The 17,121-nt window shown below is 47.2% G+C and overlaps 1 protein-coding gene across 3 annotated transcripts in view; it reads right to left on the reverse strand.

Moving 5' to 3' along the window:
* PCSK6 (proprotein convertase subtilisin/kexin type 6) overlaps positions 1 to 17,121 on the reverse strand; it is a gene marked incomplete at both ends in the record, with an annotated part of 192,995 nt that overhangs the window by 18,822 nt on the left and 157,052 nt on the right. For 2 of the 3 annotated variants that reach the window (XM_079700188.1, XM_079700186.1), the window contains 2 exons: positions 2,736 to 2,774; positions 2,920 to 3,099. In XM_079700188.1, the coding sequence (XP_079556314.1) occupies positions 2,736 to 2,774; positions 2,920 to 3,099 (219 nt within the window). The remainder of the gene's footprint in view (positions 1 to 2,735; positions 2,775 to 2,919; positions 3,100 to 17,121) is intronic. The other variant, XM_079700187.1, reaches the window with a different exon arrangement.

Below are 17,121 nucleotides of genomic sequence, written 5' to 3' on the forward strand. Positions count from 1 at the left end.
GGTCTCTTCCTTGAAGGCCTGTGACCGGAGCACGTTAACTAATGCTTTAGCCTGCCTGTTGGGTGAGTGCTGACGTGCCGTGGGTCTGTGACCCACGCAGCCCTGCGGCCTGTGAATCAGCTACCCTGAGCTATCAGGCTGTTAGGGCAATGTCTCCAGGCAAAGGCTGCCTGGACTCTCGGCTCCCCACACGGCCCTGCGTGGCCAGGCACCCTGTCCTCAGCCCGTGGGTCCTCCTCTCCTGAAGCCCAGGCTCCCCTCTGTTCTCATGAGGGTCCTGTCCTCCCCTTGTGGCTGCTATCCTGTAGCAGCCCCAGCACCGCCCCTTCCTGCCATCACCCCGGCTCCCTAGCCCACAGCACCTGAGCACCCCAGGTCTGCTGGATCAGTACTGGGGTGGGGCCCACCCAGGGCCTGCCCTGCAACCAAGCATCCCGGGCGAGTTATCGGGGGCCTCGGTCTGTGCTCTCCAGTACTAGCCCCCTCCATCCTGCTGCTCTGCAGATGGCTGGGTCCCAGCAGGCTGGCCATCCCCGCAAAGCCCTCTACCTTCAGGACCTCGGCCACTGACGTCTCCCAGGCACCTGACCCCGCCCTTCCTCCGGGCTGAACCCCCAACCCTCCTGATCTCTTAGCAGCCCCCTAGGTTGCATTTCCACACCCTCATTAACTTTGGGAACCCCAGGCCCCACCACGACCCTGACCCTCCACCCGCTCAGCCTCTGGCTGCCTCCCCTGCCCCCATCGCCAGGCGGCGACAGTGGCTGAGAGTGTCCCCTACCCGTGTCCACCTCACAGCTGACCCCTTCACAGGGCAGCTGTCCTGATGGCTCTGGCGAGGCGCCTGACACACCCCTGAGCTCCCCCAGGAGCCCTGCTCCCCTTCCGTCCTGGGACCCTTACTGTCCATGGGAGGCTGGACTCCCCTCTCCGGCCCTCACTCACCTCCTCCCCTTTACTCCTTGTCTCGGGGAGAGCTGGCCCTCCATCTGTGTGCCTCCATCACAGCGCTGCTTGGCGCCCCCCGCTGCCTGACGGAGGGCGGGGCCAAGAGCCCCCCACACACTGTCTGCATGACCAGCTCCACCTCCGAGAGGCACGCAGCCTCCCTCTGCCAGCTCACCCCTCAGCTGTGCGTGAAGCTCCACAGAAAGCATCAACAGGGACTTCCCCGGCGGCGCAGTGGTTAAGAATCCGCGCTCCCAATACAGGGGGCCTGGGTTCGATTCCTGGTCAGGGAACTAGATCCCACATACGTGCCGCAACTAAGAGTTCGCATGCCACAACTAAGGAGCCCGCCTGCTGGCAACTAAGGAGCCCACATGCCACAACTAAGGAGCCCACCTACGGCAACAAAGACCAGACGCAACCAAATAAATAAATAAATAAATAAATAAATATTTAGAAAGTCATCGAGGATCATCGCCCCACCTCCAAATCTCCCCTGCCCAGCACCCTCTCTTTCTCCCTGGGCTTCTGCACCTGGGCTTGTTTGTCTGTGACTCAGAGGGCTTCCCCCAGGGCACCGACGAGATGCTCCTCCACACTGCTCCCCCTCCCCCTGAAGCCCTCTCCTCCTCTCCCTCCACACCACACCCCTCCTGCCCCTCCCCTCTCACACTCTGTCCTGTTGTGACTGGTGCGCCCGCCCCACTTGCCCCTGAGATTGCACGGAACTTCCCCAAGTGTCAGAAACACACCTTAGTCCCAGAGACCCCTCTAACCACCTGGGCCAGGCTTGGGAAGGACTGAGCAGCCTGGGCTGCAGAACAGTTACAGTGAGATTCCAGGACAGTGTGAGGTTAGAGTCACAGCAGATTTTAAGGGGAAAAAAAGTCAGTCCTTTATTAATAATTACTGAATCTTGCCACAGTTTATAAATCACAGGGGGAAACAGAGCAGATTAGTCCATACATAATTCAATGCTCCATTTTAAAGGCACAGTAGAAGAAGTTTAAAATTGAATCGGTCATAATTTATGCTTGATCTGTATTGGTGGAGTTCTCCATTTTGTTACTTTTTTTCTTCAGAAGCTATTAGCTAACTCAAAGCATCAGTATTCTTAGATCTCACCCATCATTTATCAAGTAGCTGTAACATTTTAGCTAAGGAAAATATGCCCAACCAGAAAGGCTCCGTTTCTCACAAATCACTGGGATGGTTCAGAGGGGAAGGAAGAGCTTGCCACCTAGCACGCTGACCAAAACTGTGCCCAGCCCGGCAGCTGGGAATGTCCTTCTGCATGCTGCCCCAGCTCTCAGCGTGGAGCGCCACAGGCCCAGAGCACAGGGCCACGCTGCAGTGGCACAGCAGGAAGAAGAGGATTTGCAACGAGGCACCTTTACTTCCTGTGAGAGGCTTGAGCTGCTTCTTGCAGCATCAGTGTCCTCTGACACCAGGGCTGAGACCCTGTGCTGGGTCTTTCTCCCAGGCCCCTGGGCTGGTCAGGATCTCCGCTGCCAGCGACTCCTGGCTGTGCTCACTCAGCCCAACCGTCCTGGGCTCCCAGAAGCACCCTGGTCCTTCCCACATTCTGGTCACAAGGACTGAAAGTGGATGGACTTGGGAGAGGGTCAGGAGGCTGAGACTGAAGACGGGGGCCCCTGAGGAAAAGGGGGCGCCCCAGAGGAGTGTCACTAGTCAGGGGGCAAGTCCCCGTTCTGGTTGGGCATAGGGAACCTCTATTCCCGGCCTGGGAAGGTTGGCGAGTACTTACTGGTTTGAAGCATACTTACTGGTCTGTAAAATATTAGGAGAGCCATGGGAGGGAGGAGCTGTGAGTGCAAATTACCATCATTATTACGACTCCCAGGAAAGAGGAAGGCCTACAACCCTAGCCCCGCCTTCCGCCGGGAACAGCCCGCATTTTAAGAGCTACACTGGAAAACAGAGCATCTCCTCTGGCCTCAGGTTCATTACCTGTGTAGTCCTCTTCGTCCTCGGGAACCTCGGCCTGGGACGGCGACAGGGCGGCCTTGGGTGGTTCTGGCTCTGGGGCCGAGAGCTCCAGCATCCGGGATCGAGACTGATGGGCGCTGAAGGTGGTATACGGGTGCTGGGCCGTGCCGTACAGGATGAGGCTCCACTCTTTCAACTTCCCTGGAAGGCACCGGACCCAGACTCACCCGAGGGTCAAGAGCCTCCTTCGGGAAGCCCTTGATGTGCTCTGGCCCCTTGGTCTGGCCGGGGGCCTCCGTCACCCACAGAAGTGCCTGGCCCTGCCCAGCTCAGGTCCCCAAGCCCTCCCCGCAACAGCAGGGCTCTGAGCCCAGCATCTTCCTCTCCTCGTCATCTGGGGAGCAGGAACCCACCTCCTGCCCAGGCCACGGTCTCTGTCCCTGGGTCTCGGCACAGCCTCCCCCCATTGGCCCCCACCCCCATGATGGGCAGCAGCCCCCTCCCCATCTTGAAACATCCAGTGGGTGGATCTGGGGTGGGGCCTGGCACTCAGCCTTGCCCCGTTGTCCCCAAATGTGGTAACTGGGTTACACTGAGGAGTCCTGCTTTTTGGATGCTCCATGCTGGGTCTCGGGCTCCTTCCATCCCAGTTAGTCCAGGGCAGGTGGGCAAGTTTGGCAGGTGGCACAAACCCAAATGTCCACCGAGGCCGGGTGTGGGGAGGACCTCCTCAGGAACAGGAGGATGCCTGGCACCCACGCTGGTCTGGGTGTGGGGGGAGGACAGAGGCTCACGGGAGAGCAGCCGGCTGTGCACGGGGACGGGGCAGGGGCAGCAGGGGGCAGCAGGCGCCCCACCCCCCAACCGCCGCCTCCACCAGGGAGCGAGGCCCGTGCTGCTCAGTATCCTCAGGTGAGAACAGAGGGGAGACCTGGCCTGCAACGTCCAGGCGGGATCCCTGATGTAATAAAGCACACAAGGGCCGGGTTGGACGTGACCGTGGGCCATGGGCCGGCTTCCCTTCTCACAACAGTGTGCCCAGCGTTTGGGACTGTGTGACCATGTCAGGGAGGTCACTGCTGTCACTGTCACTCAGGCGAGGGGCCGAAGGCCAGTGTGACCTGCCGGAGGACACGCGGCTCGTGCTAATGGGCTCCAGCTGCCCCAGCCCCTCAGGGTTTATTGAGAAGTGGATCAAACCAACACGAATCGATTTTGTCCCACGGCGGGGCACAGAGCAGTACTGTTTCTTTTTAACCATCATCCTGGCCAACTAAGGCCCCAGGTCCTGAAAGCCTGCAGCCTCCGAAACCCCCAAGTCAGCCCCTGCACTGCTTGGGCCTCTCCTGGCCTGGCCAGGATTGAAGGATGTGGGTCCTTTGATTTAAAAGAACCATCCTGGGGCTTCCCTGGTGGCACAGTGGTTGAGAGTCCGCCTGCTGATGCAGGGGACACGGGTTCGTGCCCCGGTCCGGGAAGATCCCACATGCCACAGAGAGGCTGGGCCCGTGAGCCATGGCCGCTGAGCCTGCGTGTCCGGAGCCTGTGCTCCGCCACGGGAGAGGCCACAGCAGTGAGAGGTCCGTGTACCGCAAAAAAAGAAAAAAAAAAAAGAAAAGAACTGTCCTGAGCTGACTGTCTCCCAGGACATGGTCTCCAAAGGGCCGGGCTCTTTCCGTGGCCATTTACCTAACGCAGTGAGCGGCGCTTACATGAGAAGTATTGATACTTCACACGGGTGCAGGTGCAGCAAACACAGGGCCTGTCTATGAACGATCATCCGTTCTCAACTCCCAGGGATCAAATTAAAGCTACATTTCAAAACCACAAAGGCTCTGGACATTTGAACTGCTGAGTGATGAACTATCATTAAGGGGGAGCATAATAACTACAGGGCAGGGAACAAGGGCTCTGTGAGCTATAATTTGAATCGAGTTATTTCAATCCTATATGATGTCTCCGAAAACACCCACCAAAGGCCTCATCACTAAAATTAGATTCTTATTTTCGGATAGAGTTTTGGTAGGACAAACAAGAGAAGAGGGGCTGATCTAAGCTCGGGATCGGCACACACCCTGGGTGAGCGGGGAGAGCGGAATGAATTCCAAGAAACCAGGGAGCAGATCCTACGAGTTCTCATCACAAGGAAAAAACCCAGTTTTTTTCCTCTTTCTTTGTGTGTGTCTATAAGAGATGATGGATATTAACGAAACTTACTGGGGCAATCATTTCCCAATATGTGTAAGTCATTAAGCTGTATGCCTTACACTTATCAGTGCTACATGTCAATTATATCTCAATAAAGCTGAAAAGAAAAAAATAATTCCAAGAAACCAGCAGTAGGAACTGTCTTGCAGGAGGGGCCCGGGACGGGAGGCTGGGGTTCAGGAATGGAAGAAAGACTTCATTTTTATTGTTTTCTTTTCTGGATTGTTTGATTAAAAAACAAACAAACCATGGCATATATTATATTACCTTTCACACACATGAATTTTAAAAATTGAGTTTAATTTAAAAATCTAGAAACAGGGCTTCCCTGGTGGCGCAGTAGTTGAGAATCTGAGAAACAAATAAAGAAGAAAATAAAAATCACCTCTAACTTGCCTGGCATATTCTCCTCTTGGCTATTTTCTATGCATGTTTGTTTTTCACATAGTTGAAATCATGCAGGACAGCAATTTATCTTTCTTCTCTAACTCAGCATCATGTTAATCACATCCAGAAATCATTTCTTCACCCGTTTATTGTCTTCTCCCCTTCATCAGACCAGAGTTGTCACGTGGGCAGGAATGTGCCTTTCTTACGTGGCATACTGGCCTCAGCGTGTGGCAAGTTTCTGGTATGTGTGCTCAATAAATGTTTGCTAAATTAATACACTGATATCTTAAAATATCAGCAAACTATTTCACTGTATGAATATAAGCATTTTCATAACCAATCTCTCATAATAGGTTATAACAGGACACGTGTTTCAGTTTCCTTTTCATTTTTGTTTTTATACATGAATTTGCAGGAAATATCACTTGCTGCATCTGAACTACTCTCCCCAGGCAGATCCTCCAGAGAGAATACAACATTGTGAAGGCTCTTGACACATAATGTTAAGGGGCCCAATAACCCCTTCATGGAGTCTGGCATCTCATGAGGCTTGAGTCAGAAACTGCCAGGTGACGGACCACAGCGCCCCCGGGAAGAAGCCCACCTGGTATACAGCCCGCCTCCAACCCACAGTCCCACTTGGGGCGAGTCAGAAGGATCAGACACCAGTGACTTGGCATCACAGGGTAAGGCAGAGATGCACAGGAACATGCAGCTCTGGGCTCTAGGCTTTAGGGTGGTCCTCTCCTCTAGCTGAGTCAACACTTATCCACGACCCCAAGGGTCCAGCCCACGCGAGGACCAGGTCCCACCACGCTCACCATGCCTAGAGCCTGCCCTCGCTTTGAGGAGATGAGACACCTGGAGGGAAGAACCAAGGAGGAAGCAGAAGAAGAACGATCCAGGGCTACACCAGACCAGAGACCCAGTCCACACTCCACAGAACTGCCATCCAGACGTGGGAGGACTTCGGAATGTTGGTCTGCTTTGGACAAAGCGTTTAACAAGAGTGTATTGGTTACTAGTCAAGACGTCAGCGTGCCTGTTCAAGCTTACCCTTACAAAACCCAACTAGTACCATTCATTCCTTAATTTCCTAGAAGAGGTCTGAAAAGATGCCCAAGGCCAAATTCCCTGGCTTTCTCTCCATCAGATTCCTGAGCCCCTAGAAGAAAGAACAGTAAATCCACCTGCTTAAACACTCAGGGCCAGCACTGCTTGTGAGAGGCAGAGGATAATCCTAGCTAATGCCCCAGAGGCTGCCGATCAATGGCTTTATCATCATTCACCATCTTCAATGCAGTTCCCCCCTCAATGAATTGAATTTGTAATGAACAAACAGGATTATTCCTATTCAAAGAAAGGACGAGAATTAAGGGAAGACTGAGGTTGAATTTGCCAATAAGAAAGTACCAGCAGTAATGAAGTTTTTCTCTTCCAGCATTTTGAATTAAGCATTAAAAATCCTTGAGAGGGGAATTTACAATTGGAGACAAACCAGCTAAGAGCAGGGGAAAGGTTTTGTTAGATTAAGGATTCTGAGCTAATACTTTTGAATTCCTGGGTTTTCTTTGGCCATAAGAGAAGCTATTAACAATAAAGAATTTATTAATTCTCCCCCCGCCAAACATTTACAACATGCAGGGAGAAATTCTTTAGTCGAAACACAGTAAAGAAAGAGAAGCCTATAATCAAGAAATATGCTTCAGTCTAAATAACACTCCAGGGGAAGCCTTTTCCTTCTGAGGTCCAAGGAACCTGTTTACAAAGTTTAACGCAGAGGTTTGGGTAAAGGGATAAAAAAGGCTCTCCTCCTTCTGTTTATAAAAATATACAAGGATGCTTTAAAAGGGTGAATTTTATGCTGTGTGAATTATATTTCAATAAAGCCGTTATATGAACTATTATACACTCACAGAAATATCAACCTTTACTCAATGAATTTAACATAGTTATAAATGTGCTTTAAGTCCACATTACGGCAAGCAAGAGGTAGGAAGAGAGAGAGAATTTAGGAAATGGCCTAGAAAAGAAGAAGGAAGAGCACACACATGTATGTGTCCCCTATGGACATGCACACATACACACATGCGTGCACACCTCCAGAGCCGGAAGTAAAGCCGGGCAGATGGGAGAATCTTCCCTATGATCTCGTAGCCATAAAAACCTTTCAAAATGGTATTTTCAGTGCCAGAAGGAGTATCTCAGAATCCCAAGTGCCAATGTTTCTTTGGGTGAAGTGTGGAAGCACACATATCAGGTAAAGAACAATCACTTGTACATTTTGGTAACACACAAAACCGCACTTTTCTTAACGGCACCTACAGGGTGAGATAGAGAACACTAAAATACCACCTTTCAACATTTTTCAGTTAGTTCAAAGTAATAAATTAACGGTTTGAAAAGACAAAGTCTGCTACACGGGCTATAACAGGACAGCGGTCCTTCCCGCCACCCTCTCCACCTTTCCGCGTCCTGCCCGAGACTCAGCCTCTTGTCAGGCTCCGAGGGGGCCCTTCTAGGGTAAATGCTCACGTGCTCTGTCCAAGCTCCTGAATTCTAGCCATCGTCCAGTGCCTCCTTACCCAGGACATCGAGAATCCTTTCTCTTACACCATCCTCCACATGCCCACCCCACTCCCTCTTCATTTTCTGGGAGGCTTCCTCCTCCAACCTATCTCTTGCCTTTCTAATTTTTGCCTCATATTTTAAAATTTCAAGTCATTTATCTGGTCCTCCCAATGTTCCTTTTTAAAATGCAGCATCCTGTTCTTATTTCAGCACTGAAATACTTAATCTTCCCTGAGGATACCTATGAGATAATAGAAATTATATATTGGTTCCTACCCCCGGTTCCTGGCACAGGGCTCCTAAAACCCTTGTCAATTCCCAAGTGAAAAAAATACTAAGAGCAACTTTTGTTCTAATGAGGTGACTCTGGTGGGCTCCTGGGTGGTTCCTGGATGGGGGCTGGTCACCAGAAAGACCAAGCCAGGATTCGGAGCTTGGACTTTTCAGCCCCACCCCCCATTTCTCTAGAGGGGAGAAGGGCGAAAACCGGAGTTGGTAATTGATCGCGCCTACATGAGGAGGCCTCCAGAAAATCCCAATAGCATGGGGTTCAGGGAGCTGCTAGGTGGGTGAAGACATCTACCCAGGAGGGTGATGCATCCCAACTCCACAAGGACAGAGGCTCCTGCACTAGGGACCCTCACAGACCCTGTGTATCTCCTCCCCTGGCTGTTCATCTGTACCGTTTTATCATAGCCTTTAATAAACTGGTAAATGTAAGCAAGTGTTTCCTTGAGTTTTGTGAGCAGCTCTAGAAAATTAACTGAACCCAAGGAGGGGGTCTTTAGATCTACAGGGCAGTCGGTCAAAAACACAGGTGATAACCCAGGCTTACAACTGGTGTCCGAAGTGTGTGTGTGTTATGTGTGCGGGGGACAGTCTTGTGGGACTGAGCCCTTATTAGCCTGTGGGGCCTGACTCTGTCCCCGGGTAGGTGGTGCCAGAATTGGGTTGCATCGGAGGACACCCAGATGGTGCTGCAGAGAATTGTTTGCTGTGGGGGGAAACCCCCACACATTTGGTGACTAGAAGTACCAGAAGTGAAGTGTTCTGTGTTAACAATAAAGGAGACACACAGGAGAGAAACACAGGCGGGAAGAAGAACTGGCCTTTTCCCTACTTGGGTTTTCTATCTTGGAACATCAACTATAGTTTTTTTGAAGTTTTGCTGTTGTTGTGCTTTTGTTTGCTTTTCCTGCCTGAATTCCCTCTTACCGCCAAGTTTATTCTCTTCAGGGTTTGTGTCTGTTCTAATGTTGCATAATCTTCTTGAATGTGTGGAGGTCCTTCTATATTTAGCAGTGAGGCACTTAGAATGATTAGAAGTTCTGCATGCTGAAATGTGAAAAAGCACTTTTGGTTTATTGATTTTGTATTTGGCAAACTTGCTAGCCTGAACAAAATGAGAAAGGAAATGTTATCCTTGCACGCCAGATAGCTTAGATGTAAACAACGTTTGTTTTCATAGTAAATGCAAGCACTTCCTACCCAAAACAATGGAGATAAGAAGAAAATGAAATATCTTTAAAGTACTGAAATGAAAAAAAAAAATAGGGCTTCTCTGGTGGTGCAGTGGTTAAGAATCTGCCTGCCAATGCAGGGGACACGGGTTCAAGCCCTGGTCCGGGAAGATCCCACATGCCATGGAGCAACTAAGCCCATGCGCCGCAACTACTGAGCCTGTGCTCTAGAGCCCACAAGCCACAACTACTGAAGCCCGTGCGCCTAGAGCCCGTGCTCTGCAACAAGAGGAGCCACCACAATGAGAAACCTATGTACCACAACGAAGAGTAGCCCCCGCCTGCCACAACTAGAGAGAGCCCGCATGCAGCAACGAAGACCCAATGCAGCCATAAACAAATAAAAAATACTGCCAACCTAGATCTAGAGAAAACAGCCATTCAAAAATGGGTGGAGGACTTCTCTGGTGGCACAGTGGTTAAGAATCCACCCGCCAATGCAGGGGACACGGGTTTGAGCCCTGGTCTGGGAAGATCCCACATGCCGCGGAGCAACTAAGCCCGTGCACCACAACTACTGAGCCTGTGCTCTAGAGCCCGTGATCCACAAATAGTGAGCCTGTGTGCCCCAACTACTGAAGCCCATGTGCCCCAACTACTGAAGCCCATGCACCTAGAGCCTGTGCTCTGCAACAAGAGAAGCCACCGCAATGAGAAGCCTGCACACCACAACAAAGAGTAGCCCCTGCTCACCACAACTTGAGAAAGCCCACACACAGCAACAAAGATCCAACACAGCCAAAAATAAATAAATAAATTTTTAAAAATGGGTGGAGTCACAGCACCATCACAATGGCTTCCTCTAAGCAGAGTCAAAATCAGTGTGTCAGTAAATAAACCTATTTTTAAAAACAAACTGAAGATGGGTTGAAATAAAGATATTTTGGAATAAATCCAAGCAGAGCAAATTCATGGCCAGCAGACCAGCATGATAAGAAATGGTGAAGGAAGTTCTTCAGATAGAAGGAAAATGGTCACAGATGAAAATCTGGATCTACAGGAAAGAACAGAGTACCAGAAATGGTGACCATGTAGGTAAATATAAAAGAGTAGCTTTTTTTTTCTCTCTTAATTTCTTTAAAAGACAATGACTGTCTTTAAAGCAAAAATATCCCTGCAAGATGGAGTTTGTAATGTGTACAGAAGTTACATATAGCACACAACTACAGCAGAAAGTGGGGAGGAGTATTAACTCCAAGTCTACAGCGACAATCACAAAATAGGCTAAAAATCCTAAAGGAAATAAGATGGAATATTCAAAAATATTTAATCCAAAAGAGACAGGAAAAGAGGAACTTTAAAAAAATACTGTTGGATTTAGTTTGTTAATATTGAACTTGGGATTTTCCTATTTACGTTCCCAAGTGACACTGGCTGAAAAGCCTCCCTTCTCATAGTGGGCTGTTGGGAGTTGGTATCAAGGATACTCAGGCTTCATCAAACTAACTGGAGACTCTTTTTCCCTCTTTTTCTACTGTCTGGAAGAGTCTGTGGAATATTGACATTACATTTCTTCCATTTAAATGTTTAGTAGAATCTGTCAGTGCATCTAACCAGCCCTGAGTTTTCTTTTAAATTACAGAATCAATTTCTTTAATCACACAATTTTAATTTTTGTTTCTTCTTGTGTCAATTTTGCTGTTACATTATTTTTGGTCATTTCACTTAACATTTCATTTTTTGGTCACAAAGTTGTTTATAATATCTTCTTATAATAACTTTGACGTATACAGGATCTATAATAACATTCTACTTTTTCATTCGTGAAATTATATACAGATGACCCTTGAACAACGCAGAGGTCTGGGGTGCCAACCCCCATCTATAACTTTACAGCCAGCCCTGCATCTGCAGATTCAACCAACCACAGACTGTGTTGGACTGTAGTTCTTATTTACTGAAAAAAAAAAAAAATCTGCATCTAAGTGGGCCTGTGCAGTTCAAACCTGTGCTGTCCAAGGGTCAACTATATTCTCAGTTTTTTCCTTGACCAGTCTTCCCAGAGGTTTATCAATTTTATTAGTGTCTTCAAAGGACCAACTTAGGGCTTTTGTCAATTCTCTCTACGTACGTTTGTTTTCTATTTCATTGATTTCTGCTAGTTTAAAAATTCATTTTTTCTGCTTTCTTTGAGTTTATGTTGCTGGTCATTTTCTACCATCAATCTTTTTTTTTTTAATATCTTTATTGGAGTATAATTGCTTTACAATATCGTGTTAGTTTCTGCTGTAAAACAAAGTGAATCAGCTATACATATACATACATCTCCATATCTCCTCCCTCTTGCGTCTCCCTCCCACCCTCCCTATCCCACCCCTCTACGTGGACACAAAGCACCTATCATCAATCTTTAGCCTTTCTTCTTTTCTAACACATGCAGTTGGGAACGCACATTCCTCTCTCATCCCTACTTCACCTGCATTACCTGTTTGGATATGCAGTATTTTTATTATCATCCAGTTCCAAAGATTCCCTATTAAATTATTATTATTATCCTTTTTTAAAAATAAATTTATTTATTTTATTTATTTATTTTTGGCTGCATTGGGTGTTTGTTGCTGCACACGGGCTTTCTGTAGTTTCAGCAGGCGGGGGATACTCTTCATTGTGGTGTGCGGGCTTCTCATTGTGGTGGCTTCTCTTGTTGTGGAGCACAGGCTCTAGGCGCATGGGCTTCAGTAGTTGTGGCACATGGGCTCTAGAGTGCAGGCTGAGTAGCTGTGGCACGTGGGCTTAGTCGCTCCGCAGCATGTGGGATCTTCCCAGAGCAGGGCTCGAACCTGTGTCCCCTGCATTGGCAGGTGGATTCTTAACAACTGTGCCACCAGGGAAGTCCCTCCCTATTAAATTATGATTATTTTCCTTTGACACATGAGTTGTTTAGAAGTGTTTTTTAACTATCAAATGTATGGGCTTTTTCTAGTTATCTTTTAAATTTTGATTTCTTACCTGTAATCTCAGAGGACAGGGCTTATATACTACCAATCCTTGGAAATACTCTGAAGTTTGCCAAATGGTCTACTACGTGGCCAATTTTCAGGAATAATCCACCTGTGATTGAAAGGCAAGTGTGTTCTTTGGTTGTTGGGTGTAGGTCCATTGGTTAGACCTAAATTGTCAACTGTGAAGTTCAAATCTTCTCTTCCTACTGATTTTTGCTATTTTGTCTATCAAATATATTTGAGGTGTGCCAAATCTCCCACCTTGGGTGTGAGCCTGTATTTTTCTCTTTGGAGCTTTAACAAATTTTTGCATTATATATTTCGAGGCCACGTTAGAATTGAACCAAATCTTTTATCAACGCGCAGTGACCCTCTTCAGCTTTGGGATTGCTTTTCACCATAACATTTCTGTTTGTCTGATGTTAACGTAACTACATCAGCTTTCTTTGGTTAGCATTTGCTGGGTCTATCTTTTCCCATGCACTTTATTTTTAACTTTGCAGTTTTCTTATATTTTAGATATTGTTCTTACATATAGTTCCATCAGTCTGTCCTAGCAGGAAGAAGACTGCATAATTAAACTAGGATAATCCAATAAGGCTTTAATAAAGAGACCATTTACAGAGGTGTCAGCAGAGCAAAACAGAGCCACAGGGGATGATGGAGTTCCCCGGGGCTAGAAGCAGAAGGGGTGTTTAGCCCATAAGTGTACAATAGTCTACCGGCAAGGGGAGGGTGGGGCTGTGACCCCGAGGGATGCTGGAGGGATAAATAACTCTGAAAGAAACATCTCCTTCCTCCTTCCATTCTCCTGCTGGAGTTTCCCTCTGGCTGAACTCCACCACCAGCCACAGGCAGACAGTTTGTGAATAGACCAGCCTCAGGCAGAGTGGGGCAGACAGGAGTGGACAGGGGTCTGGTAGGTAAATCAAATACGCCCGGCACAAAAGCAAACACATGTAAAAAATCTAGTCTGACAATCTTTGTCTTCTAAATGAAGCAATCTATTTACCTTTATTGAAACTATCAATACGGCTGGACTTATTTTCACAACTTGTTTTGTATATTTTAGTTGCTTTGCTAGTTGTCCTATTCTTGGTCTTTCTGTTGCCAGATGCAGAAGCCCACAACATCTCTTAACGTTTCGATTTTGTCTTTGTTTTGGGGTAATTCGTTAGCAATTTATGAAAAATATTTACCTTATACGAAAAAAAAACCCCAAATCAAACAGATTCTGAAAAAAATCAAATCACAAACAAACTGGGAATAAAAAAAAGAATTATCAAAACTCTGGAGAAGAAATTTAAGATTATCTTAAAAATATATATAAGTCAAATAACAGACCAGAAAAAAATATTTATAGGAGCTATGACCCAGAAAGGGTTATTAAATTTGTATTTTACATGGAGTACCTATTAGCTTAATAACAATACTGACTATTCTCTGGAAAAAAAGAGAAAGGGCAATTAAAAACACACACACACACTTTGTACACCAACATTTGGAAAAGTGTTCACCCTCCTTAGTAATTATCGCAATGCAAATTAAGGAAAGATATCATTTATCTCCTCGAGAGCTGGCAAATGAGTGCCTACTTGTGCCTGATGAAGTTGTATGTTGGTTCAACCATTTTGAAAAGCAAATTAGTAAAATGTATCCAGCGTAGGTATACTTGTGGTTTCCACCGCTTATTTGTTCTAGTAATTTTACTTCCGGTGAACGATCCCAAGGAAATAATTTTAAATTTAGGAGAAAGCTTTCTGCGCTAAGCTGTCTGTTTATAATAGCAAAAACCCCAGAAAACAATGTACGCATCCCAACAATAGAAGGATGCCTAAGTAAACGACGGTATTTCTACTTGGCGAAGTATTATAAAAATACATAAAATGCTGCTCACAAAGGATAAAAAAGGACATGAAAAAGCACTTGATATGCAAGTAACAGAGAGAAATACAAAGTTATGTACGCAGCACGGTTAGAACGCAGTAAAACATCAAGACGAAAAAACACCAAGTGGAAATATAGACATATTGAACATGATATGCTTCTGAAAATAACAAAGTCAAATGTTCAAACATTAAATGCACTTACATATTCTTGGCGCAGGGGGTGGGGGGGATCTGGCTGGCAGAATGCTGACCAGTGCAGGTGCACCTTTGCACCTGAGGCAACAGTGGAGAACCTGAGGAAGGGGTTTCAGGAGAGTTCTTCCTCTTCCCATACATTTTATTTTTCATCTTCATCAACATTTTGTATTTTATTTGCAAAAGTGAAATATTAAAGAAGAAACTCATCTCTTTGTTACATCCACGACCAGGCGAGACATAGGGTGATGAACAAAGAGATGACTCATGTACATGCACCTGAACAAGCAGGGTATCATGCTTCCTTTTCTCCTGAACTAGGAGACTTTGGGCAACAGCACCACTATAACAGTCCCCTGAAAGACCAGAAGGGAGGCAACGAGACCAACTAAAACACTTGAGTCCTTTCGAAGCAAATGGGGTAAAAAATGGAACTTTTGGACAACCGTGTGTATGGTGCCTGGAAACCTCCTGGAGTGCTCAGTTCTTTCCAGGAAGCGGGAGCGATTCTCCATAATCAGACTTTCCAGAAATGAGAGTTTAGTGACAAACTTGGAAGCCAGCACAGAAGGCACATGCTTGAAATCTAAGCTGCCAGTACGAGATAAACTGAGCCATCAAAGGCAGATTGCAAAATCTCCATTCTTTTGGAAGTGAAGTCTAGCTCAAAGCAGATGTCAATTCAACCGTGGTCAATAACACCAGCAAGAAAATGAGAACAACTATGCTCTCAGGAGGAGGAAGTGTATGAAAGAGCTACTGAACAGAAATCAAGTGATAAATGGTATATTTATAAATGGAATATTTCCTGCCATATCAATAAACACAGGATGTCACAGTCATCAATGACTGCAGCCCTCCAACGTGAGTCAGTGAGCCCCGAGGAAACTCGGGGCTGAAAAGAATATTTCCATCTAGCAGCCATCAGACTGCAGCCACTCCCTGCAGTGAGCCCTAAGGAAACTCAGGATGTGAAAATACAGGATACTGGCCCCAGATAGCTGAGGTGCACATCAAAGGAATGATTTCAGTGAGCCCAGACTCTTCCATCTTCCCATACATAGATAAGCGCTAAATTCCTTAACTTGAGATATCTGGCTTTCTTTATTTAACAGTAATTTTTTGACTTTCCCAATTACCTGCTCTTTGTTGCAAAATTCCTATATATCCTGGCTCCCCCCTCGTCCCGACGGAGCAATTTCTCAGAGTTATCGGAAACACTGTCTCCTGGACTGCAGTCCTCATTTTGTCCCCAATACAACTTAACTTGCAGGTCTCACGTTCTGCATTTTTAAAGTCAACACAAGAGACCATGGAACGTTTTATGATGAAAAAAGGGAAGGAACAGTCACACCGGAGAGACTAATTTCTACCTCTTTTAACTGATTATTAAACGGGTTACTGAGTGTGCATAGCTGAAAACAGTTGATTCAAATTATATGAGCTCTTGATTTAAACAAGGTTCAGGGCTGTGGGTACCTTCATTCACTCCATCATCCAACACCTGCTTATTACAGCCATGTTCCAAGGGCTGAGCGCCGGGGAGAGAGGAGAGACCACGTCCTGCACTTCCTGTAGTGCAGAATCACACCCAACCAGTTCTAACGGGATGCCCGTGATGACCCACTCCTCGCAGTAGTTCACGGGGATTACTGAAGCGCACACTTAGTCTGCCACTGACCACATGCTTTAGGCCACATTCTCTAGAGAGCAAGCACTGCGGCAAAGCCCAGGGGCTGAGGCTTCACCGGGAGGTGCAGTCCTGGGGAAACAGGAGTGCGGAGGAGGGGCAGCCGGGAAGGGGGAAATAAGTGCCAAGCTGGCTGCAACTTCACACCAAAGCAGCAGGTTGCTAGGCCAGGGCAGGTCTTCCGAATGGGTTTTGTGGGGCATGTGGGAAGGATGTAGGCCTCTCTCTCGGCTCTCCCTGGGCAAACCTCCCGTGCACTCCCAGGTGTGTTACCTGCCCCTCCAGGTGGCTAGATGCTGGTGTGAACTAAAATATCACCTGCCGTATCAGTGAACAAAGGATGTTGCAGCCATCAAGCCATCACATTACAGCCACCATGACGTGAGCCCTGAGGAAACTCAGATGGAGACAATGGGGCTGCCCACTGCCACCCTCAGCCACTGCAGCCACCCCCAACGGTGCACCCTAAGGGCACTCAGGATGGAGAAAAGCAGGATACTGGCCCCAGATAGCTGAGGAGCATATCAAAGGAATGACTTCAGGGAGCCTAGAATCTTGCATCTTTCAATACACAGAATAGCACTAAATTCCTTAACTTGAGATGTCTGGTTTTCTTTTAAAGATTTTTTTTTTGGATGTGGACTATTTTTAAAGTCTTTATTGAATTTTTTACAATATTGCTTCTGTTTTATGTTTTGTTTTTTTGGCTCGAGGCATGTGGGATCTTAGCTCCTTGGCCAGGGATCGAACCTACACCCCCTGCATTGGAAGGCGAAGTCTTAACCAATGGACTGCCAGGGAAGTCCCTGGTTTTCTTT

The sequence above is a fragment of the Hyperoodon ampullatus genome (genome assembly GCF_949752795.1).
Source record: "Hyperoodon ampullatus genome assembly, chromosome: 3".
NCBI lineage: Eukaryota > Metazoa > Chordata > Mammalia > Artiodactyla > Ziphiidae > Hyperoodon > Hyperoodon ampullatus.